A 20,508-nucleotide genomic window follows, 5' to 3' on the forward strand; every position below is an offset into this window, starting at 1 on the left:
TATCATTTCAAGATTCAAGATGCAAGAGGTTTAATGTCATATGCACAGAAGAAACACAGTGGTTTATGCCATACAATGGAAATCTTACTTTGCCCTTTGCACAACAGTACAATAATGAGACAAATACATATTGACTTAGTTTCCACAAAAAAACTATATTTATGTTAAACAGAAATAAATAATATTCTGAAGATTTCATTTTTGCTGTTTCATGTTGAGTTGCTAGACACACTTCAGATGCCAACCTTACTTAAATTCTACTCTTAAAACCTTGCATCAAGATACTGATCCACAAAAGTAGGCAGCCCATAGTTAGTTCTATACTTAAGACCATCTTGACAAAGTATTGGCTAATTCAAAAGAGAAGTGAGAGAGGATGTGGTAATGCTAGCTGTGATGTTGACATGAGCATCTCAGCAAGGTCTAACACTGCAACTCCGGCTATCAGCGGGGGTGACATTGCAGGCGCCTGAAGTCTGCAATGGAGCTGAATAATTATGGACTGATTATTTATTCACACACACACACACACACTACAGCTCACTGCATTTCCCAACACAGGGAAGTGTAATCACCCCCACAAAGCAAGGTGACACAGGTGTATTGAGTTTGAGAATACATATAAGTTTAGCCTACTTTTATTACGCATAGAAATGTTCTATGGGTTGATCTGCAGAGACAAAAAATGTCACACATCATAAGTTTTTTTTTTTTTAATTTTGTTCTGTTTCATCAGAGAAAATATAATAACCATAGCAGCACATCGCTACATTTTTAGATTCCAAATGCAACCACAAGCCAAATGCTGGCCATTGGGTACTCAAACTCTACTGGGGGCAAAGAGCTTTTTCTACTTTGAGGTCATGGCTATGGTTAACTTGCTGTTCAAACACAAAGCACAACTACGCTGGCATCTGGTTTCATTTTGTTAATGGTTGCAGTGGTACAACACACAAGTCCCTGTTTCCATCCCACTCCTTTTGTTTTATTAGTACATAGTCACAATAAATTCAAATAACATCCCTTTTCCTTATACGTATACAAGTATACATTTTAGGCAGCTTTACAGGAAATATACTTAAAGAGTCATCAAGTTATCATTCTTTGGTGGCTCATAAATCAGCACCCTTGGCACAGACATAATTCATGGTCAAATATTCAAGTAGCCTTTGTCAGTTCATCAATGATTCATGCAAAAACAATGCCACTGAAACAGAGACAGGGTGTACAAAAAAATGCAGTGCAAACAGTACTGTGCAAAAGTCTTTACCACTCTGAAAATATCCTATTTAAACCATTTAGCAGTTGTCAGTGTTTATCACTTAAAATCACACTGTGACACTTAACATTAAGAAGAAGGAGGACAGCAAGTACTAAGAAGAACTTGTCTACTGAGTATGTAGACCTGATGAAATTCTCTGTAGTTAACTGTCATTTTCACAGGTAGTCATGTGGTACATTCTTCAAGCAGTTCTGGCTTATAAGGACATATAAGAGGGGATTTCCAACACTCCAAAAAAAATGTATCCAATTGGTGTGAGAGAGAGTTTTGCACAGCACTACATAATTAGTTGAGTCCTAAAAAAAATCCCATATCTTATGTAAATAAACTCTTGTTTATTAAGGCAAACACTATATGAAAAGTATCTAAAAGTCAAATAAATACTAAATATTTGGTTAAACCTGTGTGTGCACATGGACACACAAACACATGTCTCTTTAGGGGAAGTGCATCTTGGGTCTCCTCCACAGGATGAGTCTTTGTGTGGTGAAGATATGTGTGACCACACTGAGCAACATTAGGAAGATGGTCATTGACATCACTATCACATAATGGCTAATGCTGAAAGACACAAAGAAAAAGTTCAACATGGTTACGTGTAAGTGTGTGCATCACAGATACTTTTAAAAAGGAAAGAGGGGCAGTGTGTGTATAAATAAGACTCAACTTACTAATTAGTAATTAACTAATGAAATACTTAGAAACCATGTATTTCCCAGTTAACTTACCTTGTGCCTATGTCCAGCCAGCTGCCATAGTCCTGCACCAGGAAGAAAAAGTGCTGAAGAGAGGAAGAGTGAGTTAAAATATTGTATGAGGTTCACATCCAGTCTATGTAACAGAGAACCCAACATTCAACCAGAACCAAATGCCTTACCAGAGCCATCAAGTCGGAGATGACCAGGACAATGAGGAACAAACTGGAAAAGAAGAATAGCAGACAAAAGAAGTGAGGGAGAAAGGTGTTAGAAGCATATTAAAACATCCACAACACATATTTAATTCATGTGTCAGGCTCTTGGAATGCAATGCATCACAGTCTAAAGTCTAAAAAGCAAAAGGCTGTATCAAATTTAAAACTGTATAGTGTGAAGATGAAATGCATTCTTCTGTTGGCAGGTGTCTGTGAAGCAATCACAGAGGTGGCAACACGAGCAGACGCCGGCGTGGCTTACATGTACTGACGTACCGTACATCAGCCCCACCGTAAACAGAGAAGATGAGGTGAATGATAAAGGCTGGAAACTGAACTGATCCTATAGTGCCTTTGCTCTAGCATGTTATTATAAACAGTGCAACGAGGTGTTACCTTCTTGATGAGAGCTGCGTTGCAACTTGGATGGTCTCAAATGTACACATTACAATTATGAACGGAATGATAACCTAGGAGAACAAAGGAGAATTATAATTAATTGTGAATGATACTGCTAACATTTTTTCTGTCCATTACAAATAACGATTGTGTAGTGATACATGCATTGAATTTATACTAAACAGGTCATTAAAAAGGCCAACAGGTTGAAAGGTCACTGCTGCAGGAAGTTAAGATACGACAAGACTTGCCCTTTTTTTTGGAACTTAATTATGAGCTGAAAGAAAGCTCGGCAAGGGAAATACACAGATACACAGTGAATACCATAAGTTGTATAAGTGTTTAAAATATGGTACCTTCCACATCATCAGTCCACCCATGATGAAGGGGTTGAAGACAGTGAGGAAGCAATAAACAGATGCTGGGTCAAAACTAGAGAAAAGGGAAACCAGGTGGAGGAAGTGACTACAGATGACCAGAAAATTAACAGACTCTTTAATCATTCGGAGCAGAGTGCATGAAGTGCAATGTAAACAACCTCACATGAAGTCCAAAGGCATACACTACATAAGAAACTAAACAAAGCAAATAATGCACAGTATTTCTCACTTGTCTGTCTTTACTAGCGTTTTTACTCTGATTTCCTGCCTGTATTCAAATGATACAGTGCTAATATATCTAAAAAAAGCACACATTATTAATGACATTCATAACGGACATTGACATCACTCAGGCTGAACCAGGCGCGGCCACAAACCCCAACCCCCACAAACATAGCTTTCTGCCATTTACACACACACATACAGTGGGTACGGAAAGTATTCAGACCCCTTTAAAATTTTCACTCTTTGTTTCATTGCAGCCATTTGCTAAAATCAAAAAAGTTCATTTTATTTCGCATTAATGTACACTCAGCACCCCATCTTGACAGAAAAAAACAGAAATGTAGAATTTTTTGCAAATTTATTAAAAAAGAAAAACTGAAATATCACATGGTCATAAGTATTCAGACCCTTTGCTGTGACACTCATATTTAACTCACATGCTGTCCATTTCTTCTGATCCTCCTTGAGATGGTCCTGCTCCTTCATTGGAGTCTAGCTGTGTTTAATTAAACTGATTGGACTTGATTAGGAAAGGCACACACCTGTCTATATAAGACCTTACAGCTCACAGTGCATGTCAGAGCAAATGAGAATCATGAGGTCGAAGGAACTGCCCAAGGAGACCTGGCCGTCCAGCCAAACTGAGCAATCGTGGGAGAAGAGCCTTGGTGAGAGAGGTAAAGAAAAACCCAAAGATCACTGTGGCTGAGCTCCAGAGATGCAGTAGGGAGATGGGAGAAAGTTCCACAGAGTCAACTATCACTGCAGCCCTGCACCAGTCGGGGCTTTATGACAGAGTGGCCCGACGGAAGCCTCTCCTCAGTGCAAGACATAAATCATGAAAGCCTGCATAGAGTTTGCCAAAAAACACATGAAGGACTCCCAGACTATGAGAAATAAGATTATCTGGTCTGATGAGACCAAGATTAATTCTAAGCGGTATGTGTGGAGAAAACCAGGCACTGCTCATCACCTGCCCAATACAATCCCAACAGTGAAACATGGTGGTGGCAGCATCAGGCTATGGGGATGTTTTTCAGCTGCAGGGACAGGATGACTGGTTGCAATTGAAGGAAAGATGAATGCGGCCAAGTACAGAGATATCCTGGAAGAAAACCTCTTCCAGAGTGCTCAGGACCTCAGACTGGGCCGAAGGTTCACCTTCCAACAAGACAATAACCCTAAGCACACAGCTAAAATAACAAAGGAGTGGCTTCGGAAAACTCTGTGACCATTCTTGACTGGCCCAGCCAGAGCCCTGACCTAAACCCAATTGAGCATCTCTGGAGAGATCTGAAAATGGCTGTCCACCAACGTTCACCATCCAACCTACCAGAACTGGAAAGGATCTGCAAGGAAGAATGGCAGAGGATCCCCAAATCCAGGTGTGAAAAACTTGTTGCATCATTCCCAAGAAGACTCATGGCTGTAGTAGCTCAAAAGGGTGCTTCTACTCAATACTGAGCAAAGGGTCTGAATACTTATGACCATGTGATATTTCAGTTTTTCTTTTTTAATAAATTTGCAAAAATTTCTACATTTCTGTTTTTTTCTGTCAAGATGGGGTGCTGAGTGTTCATTAATGAGAAATAAAATGAACTTTTTTGATTTTAGCAAATGGCCGCAATGAAACAAAGAGTGAAAAATTTAAAGGGGTCTGAATACTTTCCGTACCCACTGTACAAGTATAGGAAGTATATACATAAATAAATACAAAGATATACATACCTGTTAATGGAAGCTATGTTCCCTGTGCCGAAGAAAGCGGTTATTATAAAAAACACCTGAAGAAAATATATAGTCAAGGAAAGACTTGAAGAAATGTTCATTATGTGTAATTGTACACTTCAAACATTTTTATCTTAAACTTGTAAAATCATAATTTAACTAGATATAATTTGGCCTGAACAACCCCTGTTGACTCCACTGAGACATAAGCACTACTTCCAAATAAACTGGTGCCAGGTTTTAGGTTCTGTTTTTTTTTCTCTGTGTGTTTCAGCCAATGCCACAATTGCAAATACTCTCATGCGGATACAAAAAAGTAAGACCTTCTGATATCATCCAGCTTCAGCTGTCGGATCTTGGTGATGTCGATGTTAGCGGAGAAATCAATAGTGGACAGCTGGAAGAAAAAACACACACAAAAGCATGCCCACACACATGTGCATTCACCATTTCAAAGACATGCCCAGACACACCCAAACACACGATAATGAGTACTGAGACTGTATGTACATTATGTAGGGCTGCTTTATGTAAACCTACTCCACAGATTACAGTATGTTATCATGAGTAGGGATTTACTTGGTGGTTTGGTAAAAACAATGTCAATAAAGGAGTGAACAGTAGATACATTTTAACACCCAACAAGTAGAGGCTCCGTAATATATATTTATATAAAATCAAATAGACTGTTCTTGCTTAGAGAAGCCAGTTCATGTACAAAATAGAAGTAGATGTGATCTAAATTTGATACAAACCTACAGTACAATAAATAGACACATTTTGTATTGAAATTTGCATCTCATTTTGTCATGTAGTTTATGCTGCTCTACAAACATAACACTTAATGGAATTACCTCTTGTCTGCCAGAGACACCCTGAGCGAGCATAGCTTCCTGTTCTATGTTGATCCACACAAACATCAACCAAGATAACACAGGGGGGAACAAGGCCTCTGACCTGGGTGGGGACAAAAGACACACATAAGAAATTTGGTGATGGAACTCTATACAAGGCATTTTACTGTTTGTTTTTTTTTTTAGTGCAGCTGTATGATGTGTGCGTGTATATCTTATCTTACCCAGTGCTGAGCAGCAGATATGTGGCTGTGAGAGAGAGGAAAATGCTGAGAAGTCGGTGGAAAAGACGTGTAGAGCTCAACAATGGAACTATCATAGAAGATGCTGAGAAAAGAGAAGAGAAAGTAGAAGTGTGCTGGGTCGTAGAGCTAGAAGGGCATATAGTACAGGATGTGACATTTAACTTTTTACTCAGTAAGGTCATGTGATGGGATATAAACAGGACTGAAATAATTTTATTTATATCTTACATACCTAACCAATATTTCAAAATGTGAAATAAATGACATATTGTAGTGATTGCTCACGCACTCCCACCTACCTAATGTGGTCCAGCTGATGATCTGATTAAGAAGTGGCAGTCCCTGTTTCTGCTGTAGGCTGGAGTGTGTGAGGTATGGCACGTATGCACACACGGCCACATGGATCATCTGTTCAGTTGGACAGGTCAGAATCTATTTTTAGAGATCTCAGTGACACAAACAAAAACACACAACATGACATGTACTGCAGTTACCTGGGTGACAAACTGCTGTCTGTCACTGAGACGCAGTGGCGCTCTGTGTCGTGATGACCAGAGGTAACAGGCTGAAGTGAAGAGAGTGAGTATACCTGCGCAGGTACTAAGAAAACAAACATGAATATAAGATGGTTCAAAAGCTGACAAAATAGGTTATTGAAGTTTTTGATTTGCACGCATGATCTTTTTTTCTAATGTGTTGAAAAAACTATGAACACGGTTCATTCTTGATGTTATGTACATGTGATTGGCCACATTTTGATACATATGTTGATATAGTAAAAAAATACTTGTATTCATATTGTGATATTGATTCCAACAGTATTGCCCATCCCTAAATGATTTCTACCAAACAAATTTCACCACGATTTCCTTAGTATAGAGAGAAAATATTTCCGCATAACTGTTTGACTTATGACTTTTCCCACAGTGCAGCAGTGTGGTAAACTTTCTGATAAATGTAAGCAAATAGAGGAAGCACTCACACCAGATGTATGATAGGCTCTCTACCCACAACTGGCATCAGGGGGAAAGCAGCCAAACACAGACAGCCCAGAAACCAGCTCAGTGAACGGAACTAAACAGGGACAAAGACGATGAGTTCATATATTTAGATACTGTATGTGGACTGATAATTGAACTAATGATAACAAAGCAAAAACTATGAATGGTTTTAGGTGTACTATTAATGATTATATATATATAAAAATCATATAGTAAAACTGATTTATGGAATAAATCTCTAACAAGAATAAAATAGGTTTAATTATTTATTTATTTATCAGAATACTTAAAAGGACAGAAAATATTCTATATATATATTTCTTATCTATCTATTTGAGTATTAATATTTAATTATCTATTGATTGAGGTTATGAAACATCCTTGATAAATTACTGATTTGTCCGTTTGGTTTTTAAAAATCCATAAGTGAGTCAGAGTTCTGTGATCAGGAAATTTGCTACTGTGTTTTCTTCAGCTTGTATTTCCAAACTTTCTGGAGTCACATCATTTTCTATAACCTTTTCAGGTGTGGAAAAGTATTCAAATACCATAGTCAAATATCCTGGTGTACTGTGACCGCAGGAGCAATGATCTTTGACATGGTTACCTTGGCCTTGCCAAAAAGTCCCGACAGAAAGGGCCAGACAGAGAGGACAGCCAGGCCCACAGTCAGCATGGCGCGATGGAAGAAACTCACCACCTGGGAGCAGCAAAGGTAAACTGTCATCCCTATACATTGTGACCAATTTATAATATGTAATGTATGTGGAGGTCAGCTAAAGTAATGCTGTATCAGTGTACCGAAGCAAAAATCTGCCTCTTACTGTACATTAGAAGACATTTATGACACCTACCAATAGTTCGATCCCAAACGCCACCAGCACAAAATAGCCAAGACATTTCCACAGTGGCAGAGAGGGTGCTGAGCGAATCAAATCTGTTAGAGTCCCAGACCTAAAATTGATAATTAATGAGATTATTTTTCCTGCGACCAAAGGGGAGAAAAGAAATACAACTGCAAATACTGTCCTTTTATCCATTTATAGAGGAGAAACATGAATGGATACAACACCACTTCAAAGGATCTAATTAACACCTCACTGCAGCTGGGCTAGACATGCAAGAAGTATGTTTGAGGTAAATTACATCCAATTAAAAACTGCTATATTCATTGATGTGTTTTCATATTTGATGACATCCTGTGTCTGTGTGTGATGTTTTCGCCACCACTCTCTGAGAAGAAACTATACATATTTGTTTGATTAGATTATAATGTATGTGTGCAGATGTGTTTCATGTTTTGATCCATTTTACATTTTCTCGAATGTGTCCGTTACTTACTCTCTGAGAACAGAGTACCATACAGGGACAGGCAGCAGGCAGTAAATATAGTAGGTAACAGGGCTCCTTTGGATAAGCAGGAACATGGTGATCACCACTGTCACACATATACACAGCCTTGCGAGGGTATGGCTGGGAATCTGCACGCACACGCACACGCGCACACACACACACACACACACACACACACACACACACACACACACACACACACACACACACACACACACACACACACACACACACACACACACACACACACACACACACACACACACACACACACACACACACACACACACACACACACACACACACACACACACACACACACACACACACACACACACAGGAGAAATACCAACAATGTAACTTAACAAGACCTTCAAGTTTCATAAACTTGTTTTAGTGGAAGGAAAATTTAAAACAAAAGAATAAGGGATTACAGTGTATGCCCTGACCTGTTTGAGGAGACTGGGATGTCTGTTGAGGCCAGCATGAGTCTTCAGTATGACTAGGACAACATATGAGGTCCAGCCTACAAATCCCAGAACCACACTGCAACCCAGGAAGAACCTGTCATAGGTGTGGTAGTAGACCAGGCCCTCCAGAGCATGGGATATGAGAGACTGGCACAGAGAGATCTGATGAGAGACAGACAGTGGGGAATGAAAGGGAGTGCTTTAGCAAAAGTAAATATGTATTTAGCACGGTTAGCTGGTTTGATTGGTGTCAGGCTTAACAGCAGCTAACTTTCTACTGCAACATCCATAACACTCTATACTCCAGTTTGCTGCAACTCTGGTCATGACATAATTAACTAACACTGTGTATCAACCCCAGCTTTATTTGTATTTAAGCACCAAGAATACATCTACATTTAGACTTTAATTCATTTGTACAAAATAAGCTGCAGACTAGCTTTTTTCAAATACTCACAGCTTCATTATACTTCTCCAGCTGAATCAGTATTCTTGCCTTGTGGATGAATTCTGCTTGTTTTGACTCAGTCAGTAGTCTGGAAAACAGTGAGTCAGACTGTGTGAAATTGCACTTAAATGTGGTTTGACCAAATAAAGTGTGGTTCATTCTGACAAAACCACAGTATATACTTTTTGCGTAGGCCAAGAATAGATGGCACCTGCCACCTGGTTAACGTTCTTACCAAAATATCTACAAGTCTTGCACACACTACATGAATTCAGCATGATATTTTTTTAAACTCTTGAACACAGCGAATTGTACTTACTGATATGGGGTGAAGAGAAAAGACAAGGTCGTCTCCTTTTTCTGGGTCATTTTCATCTACAAAAACATATAGCACTTAGTCACCATAGATTTATATAACTGAATTACTGATTTGACATATGCAGTAAGAAAAACAACGCAGAACTTGGTTACGACATGGTGTTTAGAGTATAATTGTAACTGATAATATTGTTACTAATGAATAACTGCATATTACTCAGTTAAACAATGACATGATGAGTGATTATTTTACTGTCCTTTGTAACATACTAATGATCAGCACATTTTATACCTTGAACTGCTCTAGTACTTGAATAGCATTAGTGTACATGGTTTCTGCCTTGAACTGGTCACTGTTGTTGAGGTAGAGAAGAGGTAACACACCCTAAAGAGACACAAATACACACAAAGATGAGCATAAAATCATAAAACTGCATTGTGATATTCATAGAAAATGCTGTATAATGAACACATGTGGATAGATAATATCTATTAAATAACTGATTGAATTTATTTTCAACTCTGATAATACAGTAACATACAACTTGACTTACAACAGAGTTAACAGGAATGGGCACACCAATGAGAGAAGCCATGAGGGGTGCAATGTCTGCCTGCGGAAAATAATACAAAAATTTAAAATATTTCACTTTACTACCTGTTGTTTGGTTATCTCACTGCTTCCTTACATTTTACATTTAGTGGAAACAATTGATAATTGGTCAAAAAGTGCCGTGGGCATGGGCCTTACCTGATTGACGTCAACTCTACGAAGGTGCTCCAGTTTCCAATCTGAGATAAACAGTAAGGATAAAAAATTATTAAATTAATGATTATAATTAAATCTTTAAAACATAAAATATTTATACAAAATCCCATTCTTCCCTTTAGTGCGTATAGGAGAAGCTGGGTCCTAAACTGAAGCAAAAAAACGTGCTTGAGAGACATTTAAGTAAGCAGCTGTAAGCGCAGTACATGAGTTTAGCACCTTGTAGGTACCCATCATTGTATGATTGGGGTTCAGTCACTCTGTGGGCATTCTGAACTCCTGCTCCCCACACCACTAAAGGGGTGAGTGTCTCAGAGGGATGGCCTGCACCGTGTGAACCTGGAGAGACACACACGGACACACACACACACACACACACACAGACACACACAGACACACACACACACACAAACAGTGAATTTGTATACTGAAGAACAGATTTTCTGTTTTCTTCAGTAAAAAAGGCAAAACAAGAGTCTTACCCCAGTTTGTCATGCCATGATCAGACGTGAACACATAGGCCGTTCTGCCATCATAATTAAAGAAGTCTTCTACTATAGACACCAGCTCAGCTATACCAGTGTCTACTAGACCAATATTGTCCAGGTACTCCCTAGAAAAAATTACAAAATAAACATATAGCGCTACTGAAGTGGATGCTGCTTTGGAAGAATATGTTAACTGAATTGTATGTTATGTGTCGTGAGATCAAATTTCATATAAATGGAACAACAACAAGAAATCCTGATGTCTCTTACTGTGACACTGGTCTGTGAGCATGTCCGTTTGTGTCGATGCCCAGCAGATGCAGGAAGAAGATGTTCTTATCCTCGAGCAGACTGGCCCTTAGACTAGAGTTGGACTTTGCTGACTGAAAGAATGACTAGTGCAGAGAGAGAAAGAAACATAGTTTGATTTATTGAAGATAGCAATGTGCAGATCCTCACTCATAATACCAGTGAAGTCTCCTACAATTATTAAAACTTAACATTTTTCTATGACTTTATCAGTAGTTATTATCAACCACTACCATACTTTGACTTGAGTGAACACCCAGCTGTCCAGCCTGGAGGCATCTGTGGAGGCAAAGTCCTCCTCCTCTGCTGGGTATGTGTGGGTATACACATGGTCTCCACTGGCACCTGGAAGAAAAATGTTCTTTAAAAAATATTCAAATAAATTTAGAGTATTTATCTGTGACCTTTTGCTTTGATATTGATTTGGTTAGTGATTCCGATTGGGTTGTTTTTTTGTGTGTGCTTGTGTACCTTTGGCAAACATGGGCAGAATATCAGGGCTGCCCCAGCACCAGGTGTGTCTGCTCTCATTAAACACAGAGTCAAACTCTACAGGATTCTCCTTCCACCCTGAACACACATAAAAGAAGCTCAGTGCACTTGCAGTCACAAACAGACACAACAATTTTCACATAGCCTTTTCTGTATTAGTGTGCGCAGATGAACACCTACCTTTAGCAACAGCACTAACATCCTCATAGAAGCCAGCGATGAGAGCAACATGACCGGGACGAGACTCAGTGGGCACGCGTGTGTGTGACACACCCCAGGTACCCCTTTCCTCTATCACATTCCTGATATTGGGAAACACATACAGACATGCACACACAAACACAGGTTACTCAGGACTTATGAACCAAGCATGAAAAAATACCCAGTATAACACACACAAAAACTCACGGCAGAGATATACATAGTGAATTCTGTACTGGACTAGTTAATACACACACAAACACACCACAGCAAAGCCTGATACTCTGTATTAGTTTCCCTACCTCAAGTATGGAGCCCTGGATGAGCCATTGTGCAGGAGTGTGAAGAGACTGTCTGCTCTGAGACCATCGCCCACCACTAACACCAGTCTGGAGGCAGGGGGTGCCAGCGGGGTGGCCTGGGGTGTCATGCCATGGACCAGGGGAGAGGTGAAGTAGATGTCAAAGATAGAGAGGAAGAAGACCACATGGACTATCAGTCCAACCAGGAAGAAGGTGATCATCCTCATGTTGAGTGTCAACACCGAGCCGGGTCTGCAGAGCAAACAGGAGGGGATGGAGATTTTTTTGTAGGTGAGAGGAGGTGAGAAGAAGAAGACGCAGAAATGCATACAGAATAAAGATGACTGTGGTAAATATGGACAAATGTAAAGTTATAAAAGCATAAAAGCCCAACTTAATAAATTAGTTTAGTGTAATATAGACTGGTTACGTTAATGTATGTGCCATGCAAAGAGTGTTTAAGAGCAGGGGTAATCCTTCTACCACCATATGCCATCAGTCAATGTACAGAAATAATGACTTTAATAGTTTGTCACATTCAGTGATAAATTACCAACAAAGACTGTAAATAATAAAAAGGTTACCATTAAGCCAGCAGACTAGCAGTCAGACGCGTGTTGACAAGAGAATGACTCAGGATATTTTTAGGTCATGCAAACAGTCTTACCTGTTGAATTAAAAACGGGGGACGCTGTCTCATTGGTGAATGAATGGGAGAGCAGAACTATCCACTACCATTTTACCTATTCATCTGATATAACTTCCACTTTGTCTTCGTAGATGGCCTATTAGAAATCCAGAGAACCTGACAGATTGAGGCTTTGTGGTACAAAACAAGATCAACGTAATCTTTAAGTGCGTCCTTTAACAAAACCAACTGTCCCTCTGTCTAAGAAGATTAACTAGCTAGCACAAGAAATTCAGGTACCATAAGCATCTACTTCCTTGTTGTGACTTCGACGTTTTACGTAGACGTTGCGTACTGTGCAGCTGAATTGTGGGTACTGTAGTTAAAAAATATTTCCCAGTGAGCTTCCTTTTTCAAATTCTCTCAAAACGCATTTAAATTAAACGAAATGTCTTTTTGTTTTATATCCAACAATATGTGTAACAGTGCTGTTTGACTGGAAATGATTATTGTCACAGGTGGTGGTTATTGGATAACAACACGCTAGCTAGCATAGGCTATCAGCTGTCAAATGTGCCCTGCCCAGTTTTCCTCTATGTCTCCCTAAATATCCAATCATATTCCATTATCCCATGAAAGAGGCGGGTTTTGGGATAACGTCCCTCTGATTTGACCAATCACAGCTTCGCATTCTTTCCCCCTTTGACAAACCCACCTACCAAACCGTGGCTAGCTTAATATCTATTCAGGAAGAAGCGGGTCTGATTAGCTTAGCTAGTCTAGATTACTAAAAAAAAAAAAAAAAAAATCTTTACAGTGCAAAAATGGCGTCGGTCAACCCGTTTGATCTCAGTGATTCAGAGGAAGAGGCTGAACGGCGCCCCAATGAAACAGTTGACACAGAGAGAAGCCCGAGTGACGGGGCGCCAGGGCCGCCGCCAGGCAACCTGTTCTCTCCGCCTGCGGACGCCGAGCCTCCGACGCTCCTGCTGTCTAGCAACCGGACGAGCCCCAGCGGTGAGGGCATCTCGGTCTCGGTCGCGGCCACCTCCGCTATGGCTGGCAGTGCCGAGGCACGGGTATCTGTGGATGTTATTGCTGCTCAGCTATTACGGGACCAGTACATCCTCACGGCCCTGGAGTTTCACACCGAACTGTTGGAAGCAGGCAGAGAGCTTCCGAGGCTGCGGGATTATTTCTCCAACCCTGGCAACTTCGAGCGACAGAGCGGCACTCCGCCTGCCAAAGACCAGGTACTCGGACCTGGAGGACCACTGAGTGAGTATGCTCCCAGTGCTAGTCACGTAGCTGTCAGCTAGCTATATCTATAATGGTGCATTATACAAAGTTAGCCCAGTAGCTAGCTAACGTTAGCTTAAAACACTGGATTTGGGAGCCAATCGATCATGAGGTATCCGCTTGCTGCACCTGCCCTCCCGGTTCAGGGCCCGCAGCCAACAAGCTGGTTTTGTGGGTCAGTTCAGCTGTGTTTGCTGACATACACACTACAGCACCACAGAAATGTGATTAGGCTATACCACACTTTCTAGCTGGATGAGATGGATGCGAGATATTATGACAAACAGTGATCGTCCTAGTGTCATTGACCCCGGTAAGAAAATACACGATGCCCCTTCCTTTAGGCCGAGGGAGGTCAGAGGTCAGGATCAGCTACAGAAGAGGAAAAAGATAAAGCTTGTCTAACCTGCTTTTTGCAATATTGTACTAAACTATTGTGATGCCATTAAAGCAATTTTGAGTATGAAGAGAGGGCTACAGTTGGTAGGATTTTAGTGTCTTGCTAGAGAGCAGTTTACATCCTGAATTGGGTTTAAAGGTACATCATCTTGCTTAAGAGGACAGGGCCCTGTTAGTGCTTGTGTTGCTTTGTACCAGTTGTTTCTACCAGAACAGATCAATAAACTATTACTATGGTTTACTGGTCAAGAGTGTATCAACCTCATCCACATACAATACTTCTTTTGTGGAATAACCTGCAGGACATATGGTGGCTGAGAAGTCAGGACCCATAAACAAACATGCCATGCAAATGGTAGTCATAGTGACAACCCAAGCCACAAATAAATAAAGCCTGCTATAGAGCTGCAGGAGTAGTATTACCATAAACTTTAACTCAGCTGTGGCAAAGCACGGGAGCCTAGCATTGAAGGGAATATGGAACATATGGAAAACCTTTTCTTGTGGCCCTATTTCATGAGTAGTGGATCAAATCTATTCACACTTAACATAGGCACCTATATAAGGCTCCACACATATCCCTCTGGTCTAAAAGCAGTGAATTGGCTACATTCAAAGAGGACTAGAAAGGAAGAAAATACACCATGAGGATATTTTGACTTACCATGGAGGATTGAGCTTCTGGAAGTCTTATGTAAGCATGTATGCTGTTAGATGATTTGACCTAGGTGGCTTGAAAGTGATAACAGGTATTATAAAATGTATATATTTTAAAGACTATTTAATAACCTTATGACTATTTTAATGAACATGACTCAGCTTGGTGTTCTCTACTGCAGTGAGTGGATCTGTCTTGTTAAAGTATATTTATCTTACATCCAGGAGAGATAGGGTAGGAACAATGTCAGTGACCCATATGGATGGTTACACACCCACCTTATCTTTTGAACAATCTGAAACATCCAAGCAGGAAACACTGAACTGAACTGACTTTAAAAACCGACACCTCTTACTTAGTGCCCTGATTCAACACAAATGAACAGATCTTTACAAATTCTTTGTCCCTTTGCCTGTTACGGAAAAAAATAGTTTTTTGGTTATCAGTCTCTGAAAGCAGATGCTCTTTGCATCACAATCTAAGTGCCACATTAACAAATTAACATTAATTTCCCCCGGGGATCAATAAAGTATTTCTGGTTGTGATTCACACCAGTGGATATGATTTGCTACTTGGGCTGTAGTTTCAAATTAACAAAATAAATATTGCTTTCAGATGCTATCAAGGCAGAGTGAATTGGAAGTGCTCCTGTCAGTTTTTAGTAGGTGTGCAGGCCACAGGGTAACTTTGGTCATTCATTTGAGGCTTTGCTCCTTACCAATTCCAGGATTCAAATCAGTATTTTGGTTTATGAGTCTCCCAGAGTATTTACAGTCATGACAGCAGCACTGCAATTGTAATTTGTACTTTTTTTTTTTGGTGCAGGCTAGATGATGAATTTTCATTGTATAAACACTTGGCAGTTGTCCAGCTGAGGAACTACAGCATATAAATACATGCTGTAGAAAGAGAAGATGTGGTTTTATAACCACATTTTCCCCCTCATTTGGATGCAGTAGCAATGGACAATGACCTGATGTCTCAGGAGACTGTTGTACAGTCTTGAGTGTTGGTCTAGGCAACTGGCCTGAGGCTAGCTTTAGCAGATAGCAGATGGCAGCCAGTCAGATTCAATGCAACCTTTGGCTGTCAGTGTAAAACCCCACCCTGTAGAATTAAATACTTAGGTAGACTGACTCTCTGTATGGTGAGCTGTCTGTGTCAGTAGCAAAAGTCTGGTGGTTGCATTATCATACATTCTCCCAAAAGGTTTGGAGCACGGTAACAGAATAAATGTTTTTTGATGATGTCTTCGAAAAGCATGGCAGGACTTGACACCCCCCTGTTGTGAAACTTGACAGGAAGGTCATGGAGAAACAGTAATCTCAGTCTTATTAGCTGTTGATGAGGGTAAAAATATATTAAATCCATGGTTCCTGATGAGTCAAATATACCATATGCAGATGGTGAAAAAATGAAGTAGCTGATGGGAATAGATGAGGGAGAAAGCGATGAATTCAGCCCAAGGCAGTGTCACTTTTCTTTCCAGCATAATATGATAGCCAAGACCTCATGTGATCACTGGAATGATCTTTTTCCTCATGTTTGGAGGACAAAAGATAGAGTTGAGTAGTTGTTGAGGAGGGAGGGATACTGATGGAATATCTGTTGTCTTATTGCTGTAAGCTGTTGATTGCAGCGAGCATGTGCATGGATAACGACTGCGTAACAAGCAGCATCATAACTGCAGCTGTTGCTCAAGGCCACATGACCCAACAAGGCATCTCTCACCACTTTGCTAATTTGTAGCAAGGAAGCATGAATGAGTCTCTCTCCACCCATCATTGGTTAGGCAGGTAGTTATCCATGCTAGTTAGGATGCGATGGGCTTTTAAGATAGCATGTCACATAAATTGCCATGCACGAGGTTGGCAGTAAGGTACCACATTTGAGACGTCTGTGTGGTTTGCCACATAATATGGGATACCATAAAGTGGCTTTTTGATCTTAGGCTAAGAATCTGAAAGTTAAATTGTAGTTGAAGGAACCTACCATCTGCTATTTGAAAAGGGTCAAATAGGATGTTCGCATAGTAAGATCTAGGTTAGGTGGTTTGTAACCACTATTTATGTGCTATCCTGTTACAAATCTGTAATTTTGACAAAGTGGCAATCCAGGTCAACCACACACCATTTCCCTCCGATACACAAACGATTTATAACACCAGTAGAGTTGATCTTATCAAGATTTAGAGGTAGTCATTGTCATTCTGTTGAAACAATCATACCAGCTCTGCCTCTTCCTTAGCAGCACTGCTTATTAGTTGGCCCAACCTCACATGCATTCTCTTTTTCTAAATTTTTCTCACTTTATAATGTCTCTCCATTCTCCCCTCTGTCTGTGGCAGGGAGTTGGTATATTGTGTGAGAAGGCGATTAATGATACTGTCAGCTTCATGTAGTTCTGGACTGGCTCCGACTGGCTGACTGTTCATAACTCTCTGCCTTTCATTAAGCTGTGTGTGTGTGTGTGTGTGTGTGTGTGTGTGTGTGTGTGTGTGTGTGTGTGTGTGTGTGTGTGTGTGTGTGTGTGTGTGTGTGTGTGTGTGTGTGTGTGTGGCATGCGTGTGTATGCGTGTGCAGGTGGTTCTGTCCATCTGTATATAAGTTCTCATATGCTCATTTTATACACAGGTTAACTAAGTGTTACATTTCATTGAATATATTTTCATAATTTTGATATTGTGAGGAAAAATGTCCATACAGGTTTGAGTGTCTCCCTCTGCATCCTTTGTAATTTGTTTCCCATTCTTTCATCCCATTTATATTCTCTAAATAGCTAACAGTCTTGCCAAAACATCCCTCCCATTAAAAAGAGCTTGTTGGCTACCTCCTGATGATCCATCCTCTCTCTGTCTCCTTGTCTGTATTTGTATCAGCTCTTTTTAAGTCTATCTCTTTGTTCTGGGACTAAACTCTTGCTTCTCTCCCTGTCTCCAATTTATCTTCTTTGTTTTTATACTTGCCAAAGCAGAAAAACTATCCTTCATTGTGTTTGTCTTCCGTCTCGCTTTTTCATGAAAAGGTCTCGTTGGCCTCCAAATTGTTTTTGTAAAACAAAAATTAAATTGCACGATAGAGTAGAGAGAAAAGCAGTTCAGAGTACAAATTAAGGCCCATTTAACTAATCTGTAGTGTGCTTTTTGAATGTAAGTTGGTAACACTCATGTACTCGAGAGCCTAGATAGATACTGTGCATGGATTTGTGTGTGTGTGTGTGTGTGTGTGTGTGTGTGTGTGTGTGTGTGTGTGTGTGTGTGTGTGTGTGTGTGTGTGTGTGTGTGTGTGTGTGTGTGTGTGTGTGTGTGTGTGTGTGTGTGTGTGTGTGTGTGTGTGTGTGTGTGTGTGTGTGTGTGTGTGTGTGTGTGTGTGTGTGTGAAGCACAACCTGCCCCGCAGGAGCGCAGTGAAGAGGTGACAGTCTGAAGTGTCAGATCTATCACACTCCAGACAATACACGCCACAGGCACAGAGCTTAAAGGTCAGAGCCAGGAAAAAAATACTTGTTTTTGGCAATTAGGCATACACACAAGACATCTGTGCATGCTCCCTCACATTGGAATTACAGGGTTTTTTTTTGTCTCACACACTAATTCACCAAATATATTGCAACCACTTACAGAAAACATCCTCGACGATCAGTGAAATGTATTTATCATTATACAGCACAAGGCTTTAAAACGAAAGGAAAGTTTGCAGTGCCTTCACGCTGCACGTCAGCATGACAGAACAATGACACACACACACACACACACACACACACACACACACACAAAACACACGCCCGTGCAGAAACACTCTCACTGTAGTCACAGGACTGAGAGTGTGCTCTGTGAGGCTGCATGGTCATACATTTAAACATGTGACACACACACACACACACACACACACACACACACACACACACACACACATACATACACATACACATACATTAAACAAGGTTGAACAGAAATCTTAAATATTTAACAGATCAAGCAAACCAACCCCAACATTAACATTTTAATATCTACTGTAGTAGCTAAAGAATCATAAGCATTACTCACACACAGTGTTAACACAATGCTACCTAAAAGTTCAAAGGTCTCAACCTGCAATGTGTTTTTTACTCAAGGTATACTGAATCAACATAATATATCAATTTCTGCACCAACAATGATTTTATTCTCAGCTTCATTACTCACACAAGTCACTTTCCCTTAGCTTTGCAAAGCAAAGCAAGCTATGGTTTTAAAGCTAGTCTACACGCTACATTTGGCTTGACCTTCTACTGTATCTGGATATCAGAGAACAAATAGGCCAATCTTGAGCTTGTATTGCAGTGGAGGAAAACTTACACCATTGGCTAAGCTACGAGGCCAGCCTAGCTCAGTGAAACAGGAGCACAAGCATACTTATGTATCAGCTCTATCTGTTGTTTGAGTGAAAAATACTTTTGGCATCCCTATTCTCAGATGTACGGTGGCTTTTTGGAGGTGTTGGTTTGGAAATGGGCGTTTCCATTAAGTAAAGGTCTGAGCAAAGTTAACATTTTTTGATTGATTTGTTTTCCCCCATGTTCTGTGACTCATATGTTTCTTGGCTGAAGTGTAACCTTCCCACACAGGCTTTTAAAGGTCTCTGCTTTTAGCTGAATATAATAAAGTTTCCATCTGTTTTGTAGAAGGGTAGCCTAGTGGTTAGTCACCATCCTTTACCTCAAGCCCAGGGTCAGCATGCTTCCAGCGTGGTTAAGAGTCCTTAAGAGAAATACTTGATCCATACCACAGTGGGGCTACTGTTGGGTAGGAGCCTGTTCATACCTAACATTAACATGCGTCTTGGCTGATCCAATCACAAATGAATAAGTATGTCAGTTTACACCTGGCATTACAATGCATCTCCACATTCGTCTTGAGTGACCGCTTGTGATCAGATTTCAATTCTCCGCTCTGCAAATAAACATGTACATTGCTTCAGTTTGCTAAAGACTAAATTCGTTTTTAGTTGGCTCAATAGTAGCAGCCAACACGCTGGGACAAACAGAAATAATGTTTCTTACACAAACAAAGAAATAACTTGTAGTATAACATTTGTCGAACTTATAAATAATTAAGGATTTGATGTAGACAGTGTTTTTACACAACACAACATTTATGTAGTTTCTCCTCTCTCAACAACTCACCAAATTGCATGATTTATTAAGGCAGTCTGGGGAATTTGCAGTTACTATTTCAATGTGAAATCAGTTGAAAGATCAGATGGTTTTTTTGAAGGAATCTGGCTTTCCTGCAGAGCAGTAGCCTGTATTGTTTACTGTATTTATAAAATTTGACATGTCTAACCTCAATAAAATGTTGTCTTCTTTAA

The 20,508-nt window shown here is 40.2% G+C and overlaps 2 protein-coding genes across 9 annotated transcripts in view; one reads left to right on the forward strand and one right to left on the reverse strand.

Annotated features, from left to right (window-relative positions):
- Positions 1-698: 698 nt before the first annotated feature.
- pign (phosphatidylinositol glycan anchor biosynthesis, class N) lies at positions 699-13,531 on the reverse strand. 2 transcript variants are annotated; one of them, XM_051410189.1, is made up of 29 exons: positions 12,845-13,531; positions 12,178-12,429; positions 11,855-11,976; positions 11,654-11,752; positions 11,421-11,527; positions 11,144-11,268; positions 10,868-10,998; positions 10,605-10,724; positions 10,368-10,408; positions 10,171-10,230; positions 9,909-10,001; positions 9,618-9,673; positions 9,308-9,386; positions 8,830-9,012; positions 8,369-8,508; positions 7,882-7,981; positions 7,635-7,727; positions 7,009-7,100; positions 6,521-6,626; positions 6,326-6,434; positions 6,006-6,108; positions 5,782-5,884; positions 5,238-5,324; positions 4,928-4,983; positions 2,951-3,026; positions 2,592-2,665; positions 2,160-2,202; positions 2,011-2,063; positions 699-1,843 (listed from the first exon to the last, which is right to left on the reverse strand). In XM_051410189.1, the coding sequence occupies exons 2-29, from the start codon at positions 12,402-12,404 to the stop codon at positions 1,720-1,722; spliced, it is 2,802 nt and encodes a 933-aa protein (XP_051266149.1). In that variant the 5' UTR covers positions 12,405-12,429; positions 12,845-13,531; the 3' UTR covers positions 699-1,719. The 2 variants fall into 2 exon arrangements, 1 of the variants encoding a protein (XP_051266149.1); XR_007886022.1 differs by lacking the exons at positions 699-1,843; positions 2,011-2,063; positions 2,160-2,202 and having other exon boundaries at positions 2,593-2,665; positions 5,251-5,324.
- relch (RAB11 binding and LisH domain, coiled-coil and HEAT repeat containing) overlaps positions 13,529-20,508 on the forward strand; it is a 34,084-nt gene continuing 27,104 nt past the window's right edge. For 6 of the 7 annotated variants that reach the window (XM_051410183.1, XM_051410184.1, XM_051410185.1 and 3 more), the window contains exon 1: positions 13,530-14,083. In XM_051410183.1, coding sequence (XP_051266143.1) covers positions 13,630-14,083 — 454 coding nt within the window. In that variant the 5' untranslated portion in view covers positions 13,530-13,629. Of the gene's footprint in view, positions 14,084-20,508 lie in introns of all 7 variants that reach the window. The other variant, XR_007886021.1, reaches the window with a different exon arrangement.

This window comes from Dicentrarchus labrax, unplaced genomic scaffold (genome assembly GCF_905237075.1).
Source record: "Dicentrarchus labrax unplaced genomic scaffold, dlabrax2021, whole genome shotgun sequence".
In the NCBI taxonomy this organism is placed as follows: domain Eukaryota; kingdom Metazoa; phylum Chordata; class Actinopteri; family Moronidae; genus Dicentrarchus; species Dicentrarchus labrax.